General features: G+C 34.0%; 2 protein-coding genes and 1 long non-coding RNA gene across 4 annotated transcripts in view; all 3 read right to left on the bottom strand.

Moving 5' to 3' along the window:
- Positions 1-6,932, bottom strand: part of ptprq (protein tyrosine phosphatase receptor type Q) — a 69,054-nt gene extending 62,122 nt beyond the window's left edge. Inside the window, exons 1-4 of the mRNA XM_039654369.2 lie at positions 6,723-6,932; positions 1,087-1,197; positions 873-1,014; positions 519-776 (exon numbers count right to left, since the gene is read on the bottom strand). Coding sequence (XP_039510303.2) covers positions 519-776; positions 873-1,014; positions 1,087-1,197; positions 6,723-6,812 — 601 coding nt within the window. The 5' untranslated portion in view covers positions 6,813-6,932. The remainder of the gene's footprint in view (positions 1-518; positions 777-872; positions 1,015-1,086; positions 1,198-6,722) is intronic.
- LOC148977404 (uncharacterized) lies at positions 2,823-6,675 on the bottom strand. Its single transcript, XR_016169915.1, has 4 exons — positions 5,875-6,675; positions 4,819-4,947; positions 4,223-4,311; positions 2,823-3,488 (listed from the first exon to the last, which is right to left on the bottom strand). It is a non-coding gene; the product is annotated as an uncharacterized LOC148977404 (long non-coding RNA).
- A 707-nt stretch (positions 6,933-7,639) lies between the features above and the next one.
- Positions 7,640-16,053, bottom strand: part of otogl (otogelin-like) — a 52,331-nt gene continuing 43,917 nt past the window's right edge. The window contains exons 54-58 of one of the 2 annotated variants that reach the window (XM_089135455.1): positions 15,737-15,856; positions 15,605-15,650; positions 13,286-13,357; positions 9,520-9,599; positions 7,640-9,211 (exon numbers count right to left, since the gene is read on the bottom strand). In XM_089135455.1, coding sequence (XP_088991581.1) covers positions 9,011-9,211; positions 9,520-9,599; positions 13,286-13,357; positions 15,605-15,650; positions 15,737-15,856 — 519 coding nt within the window. In that variant the 3' untranslated portion in view covers positions 7,640-9,010. The remainder of the gene's footprint in view (positions 9,212-9,519; positions 9,600-13,285; positions 13,358-15,604; positions 15,651-15,736; positions 15,857-16,053) is intronic. The other variant, XM_089135454.1, reaches the window with a different exon arrangement.

Here is a 16,053-nt window from a genome sequence, read left to right as displayed (position 1 = left end):
TTAGTCTTTGTGCACTAGATTTCAAATCTTCTGAAGTCATACTTGTCATTTTGTGAAAGAAATAGACAGAAATTCAAGTTAATATTTATTAAAAATCTCGAATCTTTGCAACAAGTTTCATTAATAAACGTCAATTGTAATTACATAACCAGTGAGTAAAAAGTATTTGAGAAACTCTAAAAGGTTCTCTTACGGCATCAAGTCCAGTACAACAATTGTGGGTCTACTTTACTTTTGAGACATTTACATTGATGTATTTAGTAAAAACCTTTAACTAAAGTGACTATAAAGGAATAATAAAGGAACACAAGGATGCCCTGAGGATAGGACCGAAAGCTTGACTATTAAATTTGCTTAAAGGATTCAAGTGTGCAGACAGTTTATTCATTTTTTTGAGTTTTCTACGTAGTTTTCTTGTCTGTTTGGCACCTTGTTTATCATGAGTGCGATGAAAATAAAGGAACACAAGCAATTCATCACATACCCAACAAACCCAACCCAACAATTTTTGCACATACCCGTCTTTATGGCCAGCTGAAGGCTTTGTGTAATGTTAATTTGGAGTTGAGGGAAGAATGTTTTCTTTTTCACAGTGACATTGTAACGACGTCCGGGTTGTAACCCTTTCACCTGGTGGAATGACTGAAAATTGGATGCAACAAAACACTGCTCATCCAAACACACATCCAAGACACTTTCACCATCTAATGTAGACCAGCTGAACATGGCAGTCGTGGAAGAGATCTCCATGCTTAAAGAGGACCTTAGGAGGGGAACTAACAATAGACCAAAGGAAGAGTATTAAAACAAAGTAAAATCTCAATTAGTAAAATATGTAAATACAATTTTGGGTTGAAGCTTCTATGTGTTACCAAGTTGGAAAGTCTTGGCATCCAGCAGTTCTGTGTTGTTGTATGACTGCAGACTATATTCCAGTTTCTCATTCACTTGTGGTCCTCTGAAAGTCCTCACACACTCACAAACGTCTTCACAAACTGCAATACTGCACAGTACCTGACAGAGAAACTCAATTAATCAAACATATTATAAATGTGTGAGAGCTTTTGAGAGGGATAGTGTTTGTACCTTGTTTCCCAATGAAAGTGTGTAAAAATTAGCTGTCTGTGACGGAAAACACTGAAACGCCACCTGCACGTGGACAGAGGATGGACTTCTGGGACATGGAAGACTGAAAGCCTGAAGGACAACAAGAGGAAAGAAAAATCTAGGGATTGGGTGCAGATCATTGCTTTTCTATCATACGATAAGATGTTCACATCCCAATTTTGCAAGTACTACACATATTCAATGATTAAAAAAGGACTTAAAAAAAAATCATTGCAATATTATTGCCAAAACCTGTATTCTATTATTGTTAGGTATCACACTGTAAAAAAATATTGATGGTTTAACTTAAAAAAGTAAGTAACCTGGTTGCCTTAAAATTTTAAGTTGATTGAACTGGAAAAAGTGAGTTAATACAATGAAGATTAATTTAACAATCAGAAACTCAAAATAATAAGTTATCTCAACTAAATAAATTATTATAAAGTTGATTTGACAAAAGAAAATATGTTGTGATAACAAATCTTGAAAATATTTTTTACAGTGAATCACTGTTATCTGGAAGATTTTACAAGGGCTGCAACATAATGTCAAAAAAAACAAACAGTATTTAGCTTTTGATTATCATTATTTCTGGTCAATCCACTGAAAAAACAACAACAACAAAAAGTATTCTTGATTTACCTTAAAGTAAGTTACCTGGGTAAATATCGAGGTCATTGAAATTAAAACTTATACAGGAGATTGGTTTAAACGACAAACTCAAAATCTTATGTTATCTGAACCACATTATCTAAGTTGATTTGACAAAAGAAATACAATTTGTGACGACAAATCATGAAAATATGTTTTACAGCATAAAAATGGCTGAAAAGGAAAGCCATTTCAGATGCAAAAGTTACGTTTTGATGGAAGATTGTATTGCCTTTATAGTCTTTCATCAAAAGTTCATTCTCATTAACTAATGAATAATGACACAGGAACATTAAGAAAGCAAACCCTCAATTTTGATTTCATGACGACTTTAAAGTTTTTTCAACTCACTGTAAAAAAATATTTTCAAGATTTGTTATCACAACATATTTTCTTTTGTCAAATCAACTTTATAATAATTTATTTAGTTGACATAACTTATTATTTTGAGTTTCTGATGATTAAATGAATCTCCTTCCTTGTATTAACTCACTTTTTCCAGTTCAATCAACTTTAAATTAAGACAACCCAGATTACTTACTTTTTTAAGTTAAACCAACAATATTTTTTTTACAGAACTATTCCAGCTTAGATTTTTTTCTAACATAAACAGGTTTTGTTGCGTAACTCAAAAAAGGCATATTTGTTTACTTCTTAATTCACAGCAGACAATTGCATTTTTGCACTTGAAGATGAAGTGATCCATCTCGAATGAACTGCACTGAAAACCCTAATAAGTTGATTTAACTCAATTGATTTGAGTAAACTCGTTCCCTCAATTTAATTGAGTAATGAGAACTCCCAAAACTTGCATAGTTAAGTTTACTTAACTTGGTAGTTATGTAGACTTGACTTAAATTGTTTAGTTCACCAAACTTGACGATTATTTAATGTACTTAAACAATAAAGTTCACTTAACTTAGTGTTAATATCAATTGTACTTCTATATTTAAGTAAACTCAACATGAAAATTTAACTGTAATTTTATTTCAAAATTTTAAAGCTCATATATTTGACTGTAAGCTGTGTGCACACTGCACTTACATAAAACAATGAACAACATATTGATCCTTTGAGTCTTTATTGACCAAAATTTCAAATGGAAATGAGTCACACCCTGTACATAAATGTGGCAACAGTATCCAACATTAAGTAGTGCACTATCAATTGTACAACTCTGATCACTTACACATTACATTTAAGTCTCAAATTTTTGTAAATGTACTGAACATGTACACGTAATGTACATTGTTTTTACATTTTACTTGTTTAAGCGTTATGAAATCACAGCAAACTAAGTAAAGCATAGTGACCATAGTCAGTGTCTTTGACCAAATATTTGCACAATATTACAGTACTGAATATATCTTCTGCAAATCATTTGTAGAACATTTCTCAGAGTGGTGTTAAAGTCTCACAGTGACGTTTTTTAAACAAAAAGCTGGTTTGCCAGAGACTGCAATTTAGGCTTGAGAGAATACTGTCCCATTGACATTAGCACACGCTGGATTGGCAAGTGATTTGGGGTAATTCTGGTCTAGAGCGTAGATCAGACCGAAGAGGAGACACATAGCCTGTGGGAGGTCCTGCGTTTTTTCAATCACCACTTGTCCTTCAAGTATTATTCCAATCGTAGATGTTAAATACAAGGAATTGGGGGGCTGAAGTTCAGTGTCCTCAAATAAGATGCCCACTGGCACATTAAGGATGGAGTTGCGATGATCAGACACCTAGTGAAAAAACAGACATAAATAGAGTATTACGATCAGGAATCAAATGTTTATGAATTCATGTTTATCAGAACGTGCACTAGATCTATTAAAAACACATAACACTAACCTTAATCCCAAATTATATGGACAAGTATGCATTTGACTTTATGAAAATGTACATGTTTCCAGCAAAGACAATACTTTTTTTTTTTTAAGTATGCAGTATAAATTACATTTATTAATTTGAAGACCACATTGCCACATTTGTATTTTAATAGTTCACCCAAACATGATAATGCACTCACTCTCAGGCCATTAAATATATAGAGGAGTTGTTGTTTTGTTTTTTCATCTGAAAAGATTTGGAGAACTGTAGCATCACATCACTTGCTCACAAATTGATCCTCTGTAGCGAATGGGTGTTGTAAGTAAGAGTCCAATGAGCAAACGTGTGGATTATTGTGATGTTTTTATCAGCTGTTTGAACGAGTTTGAGCAATTGTTCGCTAAAGATTATCAATTTGTGAGCAAGTGATGTAATGCTAAAGTTCTCCTAATCTTTTCAGATGAAGAAACAAACTCATCTTCATCTTGAATAGTCTGAAGGTGAGAACATTTCCTGCAAATTTCAATTTTTTGGTGAACTATTGCTTTAAAATCAACATGATTTTCAAATGCTTGACAAATGCTTAGACTAATGGGAGCACAGGTGGTTATTTTAATGTAAACAGGTGAAGAACAGATCCACTTACTAAGCATGACTTGAAGAAAGAGTCACCATCATCTCCAAGCATGATAGTTTGTCCTCGAATCCCAAGGGTTCGGACCTCCGTTGGCTGGGCTGATTTTAAAGGAAAACACAAAATTGCATTAATGCCAACAACTAATCAATATATTTGAAGAATTTTTATACAATTAAATGCTGACAAAATTAAATGCTTTTAAAGGGATAGTTCCCCCAAAATGAAATTTCTGTCATCATTTAGTCACCCTCAAGTTATTCCAATCCAAACCTGTACATTTCTTTGCTCAGCTGAATACAAAGGAAGAATACATTTTGAAGAATGTTTGTAACCAAGCAGTTTTGGGCCAACATTGACTTTTACATGCTTAAAATAATAATAATAATAATAATAATAATAATAATAATAATAATAATAAAAATACTACGAACATTAATTGTACCCAAATCTGTTCAATTACAAACATTCTTCAAAATATCTTCCTTGGTGTTCAGCTTTAACAAATACATGTATACAGGTTTGGAACACCTTGAGGGTGAGTAAAAGTTATCCTGTTAGTTATTTAAATAAGACAAAACCTTTATTTATTATTAACCATTACTAACCTTTATTTGATTTAAAACGTTAGCCAAGTACTGACCAGGAGTCCCCCTTTTGGCTGTAAAAAGGTCCATGAACTGTATGTTCTGTAGAAGTAGAAATCCAGTTTTAGGTTTTTTCTGTTGAACGCAGATCTGAGGGGAGATAAAGACAGATCACATAATCACATTAGTGTGGACATAGAAATGCTTTAATTAGGAAACAAATGTAGAGGCTAAGAAATATTTTTAACACGTTAAAGGAATAACTTAGACCACTCAAAAATGAAAATAATCAAGTAGGCCTACTCATGCTCAAACAGTTTTGTGCATGGTTTTGTTTGTAACCAAAAGTTGCTAGTTTGCATTGACTATAGTATTTTCCATATGATTAAATCGCTTTAATTAACTTATTGGTGACAAGCGTGACGAAACATCACTAATTCGTCCTAGCTATAGTAACAATGTTCTTAAAACTTATCATTCTCAGTCAATCAGAAATGTATCATAAAAATATTTGCAATTAACGTTAAAGTTACTAGTAAAACTGACAAAGTTTGCCCGGGAAAAATCTATGGGAAAAATAACCCACATGGTCTGTGCAGTAGCTGCCATGTTCTTTCTTGCACGGAAAAAGATCATCAAATGTGTAGCTAACTTATCTCGCTAGTAAAATAAGAAATAAGCTGTTGACATTTCAATAATCATACTATCACAAAGTCATGAAGAAAATACCGTTAATTGATGTCGAGGTTGTCAAAGTTTGACCAGAAAAAAAGAAGAAAAAAAAAACATCACTAAGTTGACTGGTCTAAAGTAACGTTAGGCTAAGTTAACTATGATCTTTTGCAGAGAAATACACGATTACGCAATTGAACTAATAAATTAAAGAATCGTTTGATATCGCAGTTATCATATCATCACAAAACCATCGATAAAACGTTATGTTGGAAAAGTTTGACCAGGAAATATTGTAATTAACGTTGCCTGCGTTCTCTTTTAACCGTGCAAGGATTTAAATAAACATATTTCAGAGATAAAAAGTCATACAAAATAACTTTATATATGAATAATTGTACTTACCGAGAATGTTACACAAAGAAAACCTCCCGTCTTGAGATTTGCACTTGTGTCAGCAGCAGCAACAGACGATGCGAAAATTTTGAAATCCACCAATTAGTGCATTAGTTTTCTTGTTGCCAGGCAGAACTGCTTGCGTGGCCAATCGCATCAGAGGAAGATCAGAGAGACATTTTAATTAAACCGATTTGAAATGAATTTGATTTAACGTTAAACATAATGCGTCGTCGCTGTATTTCTGTAAGTTTGTATATATTTTTTTTCATTGATACTTGGTTGGTGGCTGATGTGAGGAACTCTTTCATGCATTTTGGCACGTGGCATACATGTGCACGTGAAATGTATGAGCAAGTATTTTGTTTGTTTTATTGTTCTGTACATGTTGTTTACTGCATAAAAAAGTGAAGTGAAAACTGCAACCCACAGTATTACAAAAACACTTGAATACAGATATTAAAGTTTATTTATGAAGTTTAAAGTATCAGGATTTTTTTTGTTTTAAATAAACGTTTATTTCCACTACGATCAATAATTGTAAAATGAAAGCCATTTGTTTTCTGGTAAAATAAGAATGACACCTTGCACTTGAAGAAAGCATGTATGAATGTATCATCATTTCACAGTTAAGAAATTTGTGAAAATGACCTTTTGTAAGTTTTAATCATTATTTTGAGTTCACTGCACTTGGAATCTTAAGTTTTTGTATTTTGAAGGTAAATTAGTTATTTGAACTTATATTTTTGAGTGACCCGGCCAAAATGCACAATTTCAAGTAATGTTTAGTCAAGTACACTTGATTGTTTAAGTAAAGACAACATTAGGGTTTACAGTGTGTGTAAATGAATTGTTACCTGAACGAAGTGCAGAAGTTGCCAAAACAAGGCCAGAACTTTGTCCATGGAGCTCCATCCCATAATTCCAGCGTCCATAGACGACACCATATTCTTAAAGTAAAACAGCTTGCACTCTAATAATAACCTACCCTACAATATATGATAAAACTTCAGCAGCATCCTAAAACAGTCTTTGTGGTCACAAGAGCACTCCGTGGCATCTTAGAGCGCAAAAATTGGCTCAGTTCAGTTTACATAAAAAAAAAAAAAAAAACACAGCAACATTCCTTGAGGGCACGCCTCCTCTGCCACTTCAGATGCCCAGGCCAGCATCTTATAACATAACAAAACACACAGGAGGATTCCACCACACCTCCTCTTGAAAGCAGCTCTGCGTCTGGGTCTCGTTCAGTCAGATCAGATAGCCTCTCCTCTCCACTACATGTTTTTCTTTCATTTTTGACCAAATCGAAATAAAGTGCAGGCTGTCAAGACAACAGAGTCAGCGCGTGGGAGTCATAGGGTCAGTCGTGAAAATCCCGCACTAACACCCACCAGACTCCTACATGTATTACATCACACACTGAGAATAAAACGTTTATATTAGCTGTCAGAATAAGGCATTAACAAACATTAGGCAAGGTTTAGAAATGTCTCGGGTTCAAGTTACATTTAAATGCACTTGCAATGGACGTTAGAATGCGATGTATCAATTCATTTACAAAAATGTGTTATTTGAGCCATATACTGTAGCTTTTTAAAATGTTTATTCCTCCAGCTTTTGAAGCGCGTGCTTTTTCTATACCAGTACCATGTCCTACCCCAGATGCTGTTTTTACTAAAGTTTGATGTTATTCTCTGTGGAAATCAACAGTTCACTGTATTGAACACGCAACATTCCGTTAAATTCCGATTCAGCAGACGTACACAAGGGAGGAGAGGAACTTTTCCAACATTTTAATTATCCGACTTGAAAGCAAAACACAACTCAGCAGGATATAACTCAAGTCATGCGTGGGCTGATCTAGTTAATAAACCACTTCTGAAATGAGATCAGGGTAATAAAGATCCTACTCTTCCGGTGATGGATGCCAAATTGATGCCAATTGGTTTTTTGTAGTTTTATTGACAGTTCATTTGGTTATTTTACAGTGAGTTGACTTAAATGATTCATATCTGCAGTATAATAATCTGTGGGTAATTAAAAAAGCTTGGTAAATCAATTAAATGATTTTTGTATTTTTATTTCATTTTTTAAAAAACATTGACAATAACATGCAGGTTTTTAGTTATTTTACGAAATGTTAATCCTTTTTAGGCTTACACAATTTTGATCATTTGCAGCTGAAATCAATTTTTTTTGACATTATGGCTATAGTATGGAAAAAATTCAAGTTCATCAACTTATGTTTTTTTTAAGACAGGATAGTGACAGGAAGTGTGAAGCTGTCAAGCAGATAATATCAGTAACACTATGCAACAAGATTCCTATTACTAACATTGTTTAACAACAGTAGTTAAAAAAACTGTAAAAAAAAAAAAAAAGTTGCTGCCTTAATTTAATTAATTTTAACAAATTAGTTGAATCTTGTCTAACTTATAAAAAAAGTTGAAATTGCTTAACTTATTTTGATGAGTTATCGCAATGTAAAAACATATAGTCATAAGTTATTGATCATATTTTTTTTACAGTGCATGAACTAACAAAGAAAAAAATTAAAAGCATTTATTAAACTTAGTTAATGTTAATATAATTTCAAAACGTAATAATACATTAGTAAAAGTTGTATCTGTTAATATTATTTAATGGACCTGAGCTAACAGGAACTAACAATAAACCGTTTTTATTAATAAATACCGTAACAAATGTGATGCTCATTGATAGTTAATGTTAGTAAATGTATATTAACCAATGTTATACTGTGACATTATTGCAAGTGTTACCGAAATATCAAATAACTACTTAAGACCCATCTAATTAATATGAAATGTGATTTTGTTAGAAAAAGCACAAAGTCGCATTTAAATAAAGCAATTGGTTAAGTTAAGGTCTTAAGATTTTTCAGTTTACGTGTACTTAAAATGTTTATGGATAACATTTTAATCTTAATACTCTAAACAATACACAAATTTAACAGCAGTTTGTTGTTAATATTCTAATGAATGTTTGATTAAGATATTACAGATACATTTTAGATATCAAAAACAGTGAATGTGTTAGTAGTTAGCAGTTTTATAGATACTATACTATATGCAGTCAAAATCCGTGCTCTCACTGAGATCTTAACTTTACTGTCCACAAAGAATCAGTTCCACTGGCATGAGCAGTCCATCGGCTCCTGGTAGTAATAGTCCACCGTAGTGGCATTTCGAGTGCAGTGCAGCTGAATGATGCGGTTCTGTAGGCCGTTCTCACGGCAGCACTTGCAGAAACGTGCATGACTATTAATGTTAAAATTGAAGATGGTGGCAGATGGACATTTTCCATCACATGAATACACAGTCACCTGAAGAGAAAAACCAAGAGAGATGAGGTTAGCAACTCAAGGGGATGGATGGGGAACAGAATAGAGTAGATTAGGTCTTCAACCCTGCTTCTGGAGGTCTACTGTCCTCTGTATAGATCCAACTCTAATCAAACACACCGGAACCAGCTAATCAGGCTCTTTAGGATCGTTTGGAAATCATAAGCCGGATTAACTTTACAGGGCTTTGGGCCTCCAGGAGCAGGATTGAAGACCTGAGCCTAAAATAATAGATTAGAAAAACAGAAAATGTATATATTGCAATTTTAATTTGAATCTTTCACACTCACAGGTGCATTACTTCTACAGTCATCTTTCCTGATGGTGGTCCTGATGGCAACTCTCTTACAGGTTTTACCATCTTCTTTGCCTATACACACACACACACACACACACACACACACACACAGAAAAAATGTGACTTAGAAATTAAAACATGCACGTTTTCATTTTAAAAGCAACAATTTATAATATATTAAAAAAAAGGTTTTTTTTCATCTTTTGGAAATTGATCTAAATGCCTTAATTAAAAGAAATGAGGAATAAATCCAACCTTTAAGGACTGAATGAATAATGTATCGTAAATAAATAAATGTTCTTCCTTAAAATACAGGAACACCCCTATGTCAAATTCCCATAGATTTATATTTTTAAAGGCCAGTTATTTCATGGATCCAGGATATGCATCCTGATAAAGTTGGGACTTATGATATCACATCATCACATATCCTTCACCATATCTAGAGATTGGCATGGTTTTATTTCAGTTAGCCAATAGCTGGTTTGATTTGCATTAAGAGAGGATCGTATAGAAAGTACCACATGCCAATCTTTATCTCTAATCTCAATCTCTTTAAAATTTATTTATTCACGATAAATTATTTATTTACAAAGAAAATTGGAGTCCTTAAAGTTTGGATTTTTCCACATTCATTTAAATAAGGCATTAAGATCAATTTCCAAAAGATGATTTTTGATTCCTCTTTTTAGTCAATTTTAGTATGGGTGCTAAGCTTTATGCTAAGCACTGTACGTTTTTTTTTTTTATCCATCAAGTTATTTCCTATTTTTGCTGTAACATGACATTAAATTATTGAAAACAAATAATTGAAATAATGTGCTCGCAATGAGACCAGGAACATGCAATAAGAAATTAAATAGATGTCATTTTGATGTTCAACATACTTCTATTACTTAATACTTTACAATTCTGATATTTTATGCCATAACATTATAGAGTGCAGCAGTGGTTGTCCCCCTTTTCAGCGGCGCTAAATCCGGAAGTATTTTTTTTTTTCCATTCATTTTATCCGTTGGGATTTTTAAAACGTATTTGTTAAAGCCATGAACAAAGCCAATCGAGGTGATTCACAATCACAACACTATAAACTTTGATTTGAAACACAATAATTTTTGAAAATCGTTCAAAAAGATAAAGGTACAAGACTGTGTACTGAATGGCTTCAGGGTGGGAAAGAACTACAATGAAGCATTGCGAACAGCATAATCACATTAAAAACGATGGATAAATATACAACTACTCATTTACGAATGTTGATTGCATATTTAAAAAAAAAGTTTCTTACAAAATATGCATATATATATATATATATATATATATATATATACATACACAAACACACAAACATTTCAGTATTTTGAGTGTAGAGAGATTGACTTGATTGTCATTCGCAGTGCTAAATGGGAGTGGGAGGAGCTAAAGAGCTATTTTGTGTGTGTTGCTTTTTTGACTTTCTGATTGGTGTACTTTCTGAACAGCATCATAGGTAATGTCGTTTTTTTCCGCCAGTAATTACCGTTAAACATGATTATTAAAAAATGCAAAATACCATGATTAACAACCTTGTAGCTCACCTTGTAATGCCAACCTTGTAGTTGACTGTTATTACAGGTTTATAAGTTATCGTTCAAAATCAATTTCCCTATGGAGAAAATAAATGGAGTTTTTACTTCCAGAATCTGACTGTTATTACTAAAAAATAAATGTAAAAATAATTATATATATATATATATATATATATATATGAAGAGTTCAGATGCAAAAGCCTCTAAATGCCATTTGAAATTTTCTTCTTTAATGATGATTTTTATCAAACTTGTATATTTAAGTTCAGTAATTTAACTTAAATAACAATTAATAGGTAATTATCATTGCAATTTAAGTGAAATCACTGAACGTAAATATACAAGCTTGATAAAAATGATCATTCTAGAAGAAAATTTCAAATGGCACTTAGAGGCTTTTGCATCTGAACTCTTCATATATATATATATATATATATATATATATATATATACACTGTATATACACTGTATATATATATATATATATATAAGATTTAAGGATGTTCAGTAGTGAATTTGCACAAATTAGGAATATGAAAATTTGCTCTTTTAAATAAGGTGATAAGGTGTTGGTATTGCTGCCTATTACGAGCTCTGCTTTATCAGCAGGGTTTTCCGGAATTCATGAGGTGTTAAGAAAACTGAGTGATACAGACTATGTAATCTGTACTCCCGAAAGAAAGAGAAAATCTTGTGTGTGATATTTAAATGTTGCGTTCCATCTCCTAGACCTTTAAAGATCGTAACAATCCATGAGGACTGTATTATTGGCAACTAAACCGTTATGTTTCATCGTTGTAAATGCGATAAGTCAAGTAAACACACACACACAATAAGTCAAGTAAACACACACACATGCCGAGTCGCACACACACACACACACACACATCAAACCACATTAACACAGGAGGCTTAGTGACTATTATTACTGCACCTTGGGGGCTCCACTTGATTGACATGTTAGTTACCATGGTGACATTTGTCTGATAATGATGGAGTGGCACCACTGAAAACTGAACTTTTCACCCATATGTAATTTTTGTTTGTATGACAATGATAAAATGAAAGGCATTAAATTCTTTTGAGGGCAGGGTGTGTGTGTGTGTGTGTGTTATAAATTCCCAGCTCATTAATTTTGACACTGAGATTCTGGAGGTTCAAATGGAGGACAGGTTTTGAAGATATCAGGGGGTTTCAACAAGAAATAAATCAAGACTTCACAGCTGTGTGTCTGAGATGGTGGGAGGGACAGCTGATGAGTGTTTTTTGAAAGCAGTACTGTAGTACCTCCGCTTTTGCAAAAGCGTAAATATCCAACGCACATGGCACCCTTTAACGTGAAATGAGACGCAGATATATTTGGGCAGAAGGCGCCCCCTAGTGGTCTAACCCTTACCCTACACCATACCTAAACTTAACCATTAACCGAAGCGTCTCATTAGACGTTAAAGGGTGCCATGTGCGTTGGATATTTACGCTTTTGCAAAAGCGTCCTATATGGCGCTTTGGGATGAGAACGCGTTGGAATGTTACACGGATGTTCACAAGTAGAATTAAATGAATAGTTAATAAAATATGACAATTCTGACATCATTTACCCCTCCTCCTGTTGTGGAAACCCATATTGTTGTTCTTTTTTGCATGGAATACAATGCCCCTTTTTTGCCAAACAGTTCATAAAAGTGACCTTGCTTTAATAATAAATAATAGATAATTATTAAATATAAATAATAATTAAATATAGATAATAAAAAATAAATACATAAAATAAATTAATTAAAAATTAGACAAAAAGCTCAATGAAGGTGAGAAAAAAAAATCACAAAAAGGAAAAAGTTTTCCTGTAAGATTTCAGGCAAGATTTTCTGTAAATAAATAGAATAATCTGACTATTATTTTTTAGCTTAAAGATGTAAGCTACAGTACTATATTGGGAAAATAAAAAGGTATGAATATTCTTCAAATGTCATCCTTTTGTGAACTCCACAGCAGAACAATTGTATAAGGAATTTGACTAACACGTGGTATGACAGAATTCCCAAACGTCTCACACAATCAATTCACTCAAACTAAAAGAAAAAAATGGCAAAGACTGAAAGAGATAAGTTAAAAAAAAAAAATTTTTTAACACACATGAAATGTTATGAGACAAAGAATATAAAGAATATAATTCAGTAGATGAATGAGTACCTGTATCACAGTTAGTACTAGCAGTGGGTGTTACTGGACTAACGGAAAAAGGCAACAAACCAAGTCCAGCACCTGAGAAACACACAGGGGCATGTTCACAAACTCACAAGTCTGTAACAATCTCATTTGGTTGAAGTCGCTCGAAAAGCTTCCAGCACAAACGCAAGAGCCCCCAAACCAATGCGAACACACACAAACCTGCACCCACAAGTGCCCTCATGCGTAAAAAGTTGCACAGATCCACCGCTTGCACAAAAAATATATCCCAGCTTGTTGAAAGCAAATTGTTAGCACATAGCCAGCAAAGGCACATGCCAGACATGTGGAGTTTCTTTCTCAAAATCACATCTGAATCCCTCTAGCATGCAATGCCAATATAATCAAAGATAACTGTCTTAAACAGATTCATGCAGCTTCTTCCAATATGCTATCTGAGTAATGCAAAAAATGTATACACTACCATTCAAACACTTTGGGATCAGTAAGATAATAATAAAAAATAAAATAATAATAAAAAAAACATTTTATTCAGCAAGGGCACATCAAACTGATCAAAAGTTAAAGCAAAGACATTTATAATGTTACAAAATATTTTTATTGCAAATGAATACTGTTCTTTTAAAAAAAAAATATATATATATATATTTAATTTAAATATAGCACTGAAGTTTCGCACTGAAGACTTGGAAGTAAACGCCCACTGCTGTGAGTGGATAACAGTTTTGCATATTATAATGAGTTTCGACTCACCCATCGATGCACGTGGGGGAAATTGTTTTGAAAACGTGCAATTTTGTAAAATGGCAACCGGAATGATTCGCCCAGTACATGTTCAACATGTTGTGTGTTGCACAATTCCAGTCAGATCCAATATAGACGGCACAGCACCGCTCTTTACTCTTAATAGTCTGCAAACTTAGTCTTGTTTACAAAAAAATCCTCAGTGAAATGAAGCGAACAGACGGACAATGTTTTACCCTCATCAGCTGGAACGTCATTAAAAATAAAGTTTATCCATGCAGTCCTATTGGAATCCAGAGGAAGCTTATGCAGCCACTGTCTTCCACTACCAGGCACTGCACAATATTCTGTATTGCTCGGTAGAACGATCCGGTTTGTCATCACAAGGTAGGCATCTATGTTTTTTTGCTATGCGTGTAATGCGTGAATTGGTGGGCGGGGCTAAACCGGCCATGTTGAAGTAGGCGTTGATCTTCTTCTGCGGGGGTGGTGTTTTATCCTCTTTGACGTCATAGTTTCCCACTTTTAAAAACAAGTCGTTTGCTGAGGCTGGTGTCAATAAAAGCTTTTATTGGACTAACAAGGACGTTTTCAGTTCTGAAACTTACAGGATATTATTAGAATATGATGACCTCTTAGATGTCAAAAGCTCAAGGAAAATTTGATTTCTCAGTTCATCACCCCTTTAAAAATGTAACAACATTTTCACAATATTACTGTTTTATTGTATTGCTGATTAAATAAATGTAGCCTTGGTGATTAGAGACTTCTTACAAAAACATAAAAAAAAAAATCCAACTGATCCCAAACTTTTGAACACTAAAATATCGGCCAAGGTGTCATTTTCCACAAGCATCATAAGCCTAAATAGATTGTGGATACCGCATTGTTGCCTATGATCTACTTAGGTGTACGATGCTTTCATGAAACACATTAAATCCACAAATATTTGGCTGTCCATTCGTTTTTGTGCATTTTAAATAAATATTTTGTAAAATACCAGGTTCCAACACCTTTTAACCTACGAATTCCTATGACTTTTCTATGCTTATTCTAGTTTCAGTTTACTCAATCACTCATTGTCAACATTCAAGGTTTGCTAAAGTTATTGTTTATACCTAAAGCATCAAGCTTTGACAAGAGACAGTTAAAAACCACAAACACAAATCCCATAGCAGCACAAAAACCAGCCTGAGCCACAGATTACACAAAAGACAAAGATAGAGTTAAGAACACAGAGAGGGGAATTGTACTGGCTTTCATCACAGAAGCCCTGTTTCCGACAACACAAGCTAAAATCTATACGTTTCATCCAAGATTACAGCATGTACAATCATTGTATTTTAGAGAGAATTGAGGACAAGGAAAAGAACAATTGAAATTGAAAGAAAAGAATGAAAAGGCCCATGAGATATATACAGCAGCACTCATTTTCCCCATGACAACAGGGAGCATCTAACCACAATATGCAACCAGCAGCTACAGTAGTAAGCCCAGCATTGCTTCTCCATCATGCTGTTCCAAACAGCCCCCAGCATTCCCAGAAAGCACAGCCAGCCCCAGACACACACTACTCACATGTCTTACAGCAACCGTCCACATACGTCTGAACCACGCCTCCATTCTGAAACAGACAGCCCAGAGGTTAGAAGAACGACCACACAAACAGATACAGAAAAAGCAAAAGGAACGCAGTGAAATGTGTCAGACCTGAATACACTCCGTGTCATTGAATGGAGGACAGACGACACCAGAGGCCAGAACCACTGCCCCGACCGCAGTCTCCATACAGTCGAACCGTGTGCAGTTAGCCACCCATGAGCTGCCTGCCTGCAAACCACATCAAAAAAGCCCTATCAGGTATATTGTATGCGGCTGTTTCCTCAAAACCGTTTGTCTGAGTGTGTGCGTTTCTGAGCTAGAATAGCAATGTATTTTTTTGGACAAATTTGCTGAAAATGCCCCCAGAAAATCTGACAAAACATCCATTTGTGAACATCCTCAAAGGGGAAAACGTTCATAAATGC

This window comes from Pimephales promelas, chromosome 10, assembly GCF_988280905.1.
Source record: "Pimephales promelas chromosome 10, fPimPro1.hap1.1, whole genome shotgun sequence".
NCBI lineage: Eukaryota > Metazoa > Chordata > Actinopteri > Cypriniformes > Leuciscidae > Pimephales > Pimephales promelas.
Note: the sequence above shows the minus strand (reverse complement) of the source record. Positions and strands in the feature narration are given on the sequence as shown.